The sequence below is a fragment of the Nerophis lumbriciformis genome, linkage group LG32 (genome assembly GCF_033978685.3).
Source record: "Nerophis lumbriciformis linkage group LG32, RoL_Nlum_v2.1, whole genome shotgun sequence".
Classification (NCBI taxonomy): domain Eukaryota; kingdom Metazoa; phylum Chordata; class Actinopteri; order Syngnathiformes; family Syngnathidae; genus Nerophis; species Nerophis lumbriciformis.
The window spans coordinates 23,743,839-23,748,032 of NC_084579.2; the positions used below are offsets into that span (position 1 = coordinate 23,743,839).

Below are 4,194 nucleotides of genomic sequence, written 5' to 3' on the forward strand. Positions count from 1 at the left end.
GACGCAACAGATTGCCGTGTTTGCAATGACATAACCATAGACATCTTATAAGTAGACGCAGCATTGGTTGCTGTGACGTGAGCAATTTGGCCGCCATCTTGAAGTGGTGATGAGGAGCCGGCGAGCAGCCTAAACTGACAGTTAACAGGTAGAAAACAAAGATGGTGTTCAGCGTTTTCCTGCTCAAATGAGCGGACTGTTGAAAATAGGAATCGGGGGATTACTTTTCACAAGTAAGATTTAACATTAACGTACTATTGGTTGTATTTTATGAAAATAATATTACCACAGAGTTGAGAAGGAGCAAAGATCTTCAATATTTGTATGTGAAAATCACAAAGAAATCTTATAAATAAAGTTGATTTGATTTGATTCTGGGGGAGGATGACGCCCCTACAGGGGTTTGGTTTACAAACTTTCAGCCCCACCTAAAACAAAATTCACCAGCCGCCACTGATTATGATGCATTCTCATTTTAGGCAGAGTATAAGACAATACTTTCTTAACAGTATAATTGTAACCAGGAATAAGTCTTCAAGTAACAATATTCAAATACTAACATTGTTGGGTAAGACAGAATTTGGTTTTATTCTGAATCCAGTGAAACAGATTGGTGGTTTTAGCTGATATAAAGACTTTCAGGTGTTTATATATGTTTATGTTTAAGTATTTGGCAGACGCTTTTATCCAAAGCGACTTACATAAAAAAATACATATAAAACAATCACTGCAAACATTATCATTTAAGGGAAGAATGTAATAGAAAATATCAATACAAAGTGTCAAGACAGAATAAACTCTCTGCTCCTGAAGCAACAGAGATAGTCTATAGGTCCCTAAGATATATAAATATCTAATGTATTCATACATTGTTTATGTAGGATATACGCATGTATATATAACCTAATCATATTGTTTCTTCAATTTAAAAATAGCTGACTGTTTTTTCCCCCTTCTCTGGGATTATATTCCCAGTTTTGATCTCGGACGTCTGGTCACTTATAGCGTATAAGAATATTATATTACTGTTAAGCAAACTATGAATAATAAAACACGCCAAAACATGTGTCTGTTATCATAGCTACACGTATGACAAAAGAGGGGGTGAAAATCAGTGGTATTCATTGAGGTAAGATGAATTAAATGAGCTGACAGTTCATTGCTCCTGCCAAACGAATTGCACTGAGTGGAGCGGATCACCACTCCAAGATGGTGGCCACGCGTCTCATCTGCGCCAGTAGACAGTAGCGCTCCATGCTGCGTCTACTTATAAGATGTCTATGGTTATAACGTCAGCAGTGAGTTTACAGCCTCACTGATTTAACTACACAGCAAATAAAAGTCACGTTACTTAGCCAATAAACGTTATCTTACATTCAAAACTTACCCTTCTTTGTGCAACTTCAAATGTCGAACGAAGTTGGAAGTTGTTGCGTCTCCGTCTGTAATATTCGAACTGCGTGATTTGCATACGGCAATTCGTTTTTTGTTGACCAAGTCGTAGTTTTTATACCCGAACGAAACCAACTTTGGCATAATTGTTTCTCACTGGCGCGTTGTTTGACAACTACTCTTCATTGGTTGTACTGCAATTTGATTGGATGGATGCTGTGTGATGAAAACAACGTAGTTCTAATTTGATTGGCTGTTGTACTGAGAGCACACCAGCTGACAAGAACAACACGCTGACCGACACAGATGAAGAAAATGAAAGGTACGGAGCGCTCCCAGATAACTTTTTAAGCTTTGGATTTGGGGGAAATAAGTGGCAAGTCATATCAAGTCAAGAGGCTCAAGTCCAAGTGAAGTCACAAGTCATTGATGTTAAAGTCTAAGTCGAGTTGCAAGTCTCTTTACATTTTGTCAAGTCGAGTCTAAAGTCATCAAATTCATGACTCGAGTCTGACTCGAGTCCAAGTCATGTGACTCGAGTCCACACCTCTGATATGTAGTAAATAAAAGACAACAGCAGCATCAATTTTTAGTAATAAAAATGTGTATGATAAAGATAAAGACACCAGATACAATTTAGTTATTTATATTTTTTCGATTTGGAACTTACGCATGTTGAGTCACGGCGCTCTCTGGTGGCTGTTCTGGTAGTTACAGCGCCGACAAGACAACTTCGTTACATTGACTTATAACACAAAACAAACTAAAGAGGTTGGGTGGAGTTTTTTTTTTAATTCATATTCATACTCACAAGAATGCATGTAGTCAGCAGTGAAGTACAACCAGTTGTACAACAGAAAAGTGGTCATTTTAATGTGACATTTGCTAGGAAGCAACACTAATTGTTATTTACAACAAGTAGGCTGACTGCAGCATCTCCAGACATACCATATCAAACATAAAGTATCAAAAAACGTATAATATTTAAAAACGTGTTCACCAGGACAAATGAAGAGTTACTTATTGAAAGTGAGTGTTAGAAATTATCCGGTATCTGAAGGAAAACACAAAGACACACGTTGTGACATTCAGATGCTTCTTACATTGTACCAAGTCACAAATATCACATTTGAAATGCAAAAGCTGAATACAACTGTGTAAACGTTATATCAATGTGAAACATTGGACCGTTTTTTACTTGTGTAAACTTTCCATATCGTTGTATTTTTTAATTTAAATTTTGTATGCTGACTTGACTGGGAAAAAAATGACTCATATAAGTCACTCGGCGGCCATTTTGATTTAGTGGAAGAAATAAATTCAGTTTAAAAATACACTATACACAGTATAACCTGAGGCACATTTTTTTGTCAACCAGTTTACTTTCAGCTGCCTATTTTGTATGGATCCAGGACGAACAAGGACTCAGTGTTTATTCCTTTGGACAATATTTAAATCAGCTGCGTTATCGAGCAGGTGCTACAATGCTAGCCAGCCGTTGAGTGTTTATTGGCATCTTTCAGAATAAAGAATAAAGCATTTTGGATTAAGAATATAATGAATAAATCTTATCTTCATTCTTCTAAGTTCCTTGTGCGATCCAACACGATGTAGTTTGAGGTTTGGTGAATGTTAAAAAAGACACTTTTTTCCCTTGGTGGCCAATGTACGCTTTGTCTGCTGTCAAGACTCGGCTTCGCCACTAGGGGGCGTTCAGTGCGCCAAGCTAAGAGGAAATGGGCTAAGGAAGAAGTTTAATGTAAACAAGGACATGTGGTTCCAAGTGGGGAACAATCAGATACAATAAATGTGATGTAACAACATTTCAGACCCCAAGTGGACATGTTATGCTCTCTCTTGATGCTGCAGCACCTCTTTTTGAGGGTAAACCTCAAAATCTCTTTTTTCTTCAGGTATGGTCGTGTGTCAGTGGCAATGCACTGTGGTCCTAGTGTTTATTGTTGGCCTGCTGTCGCTTCTGGTCTTCACTTTGCCAACTTGGTGAAGACACGTAACAAAATGCACAGTAACTCTTTGCTTAGTAACAAGTCTCTGTTCAGACTGAGCACTTTGAGACATCCGCTCCTCTTCTCATCTCGTCTGCTTGTTCGAGCCACCGTGACCTCTTCCGCCTTTTAAGGTCACACTTACTCTGGGCTCTGAGGTGTCCAAAAAACACATCCTTACGAGAACCGCTCGTGTCTACGGTGGTCTTTCACCTACCAATCCAGCTTTGAAGAGCATATTAGGACTTCTGCTCGGCGGTGGTGGTGGGCGTAGCCAAAGTCTCTGGTTTAACAATCTGGTATGTGATCAAGTATTCTGGGTAAGCCTGTCAAAATAATCAACAACAAACATGCTCAGTTTTGACTGAAACCATTACGACAACTAGGGATAGGTACCTTTCACATTTCAATCAATATGGTACCAATTCCTGGTACCTGGGAATCGGTAATGGTACAAATTTTTGATACTTTAGTGTGAGTGTGTTTATGTGTTACTAAATGTTCATTTGTTTAATAACAAAATACATTTGTTTATACAACATTTGCCAGTGAGGTGTTTATGATAACCGTGCTGTTATAGTGCTATAACAGCTGTTATAGTTTGCTTTCTGAGTCTCATTTGCAAGCATTATATAGTAGACTTTGCATGCAGTTGCAATTCCGAGACAATAATTTATCGACTGCGGTGTGTTTGCCCTGTCAGGGATCTCGTCTTTTGTTGCGCCCTAAAAAGTGTTTACAGAAATCCCTTGTTCATCACTGTTAATTGGTTTGTATATATATGTATATATCGATA

General features: G+C 38.2%; 1 protein-coding gene across 1 annotated transcript in view; it reads right to left on the reverse strand.

Annotated features, from left to right (window-relative positions):
* Positions 1–2,169: 2,169 nt before the first annotated feature.
* LOC133574480 (poly [ADP-ribose] polymerase tankyrase-1-like) overlaps positions 2,170–4,194 on the reverse strand; it is a 309,074-nt gene continuing 307,049 nt past the window's right edge. The window contains exon 29 of the mRNA XM_061926639.2: positions 2,170–3,724. Within this exon, the coding sequence (XP_061782623.1) occupies positions 3,638–3,724 (87 nt within the window). The 3' untranslated portion in view covers positions 2,170–3,637. The remainder of the gene's footprint in view (positions 3,725–4,194) is intronic.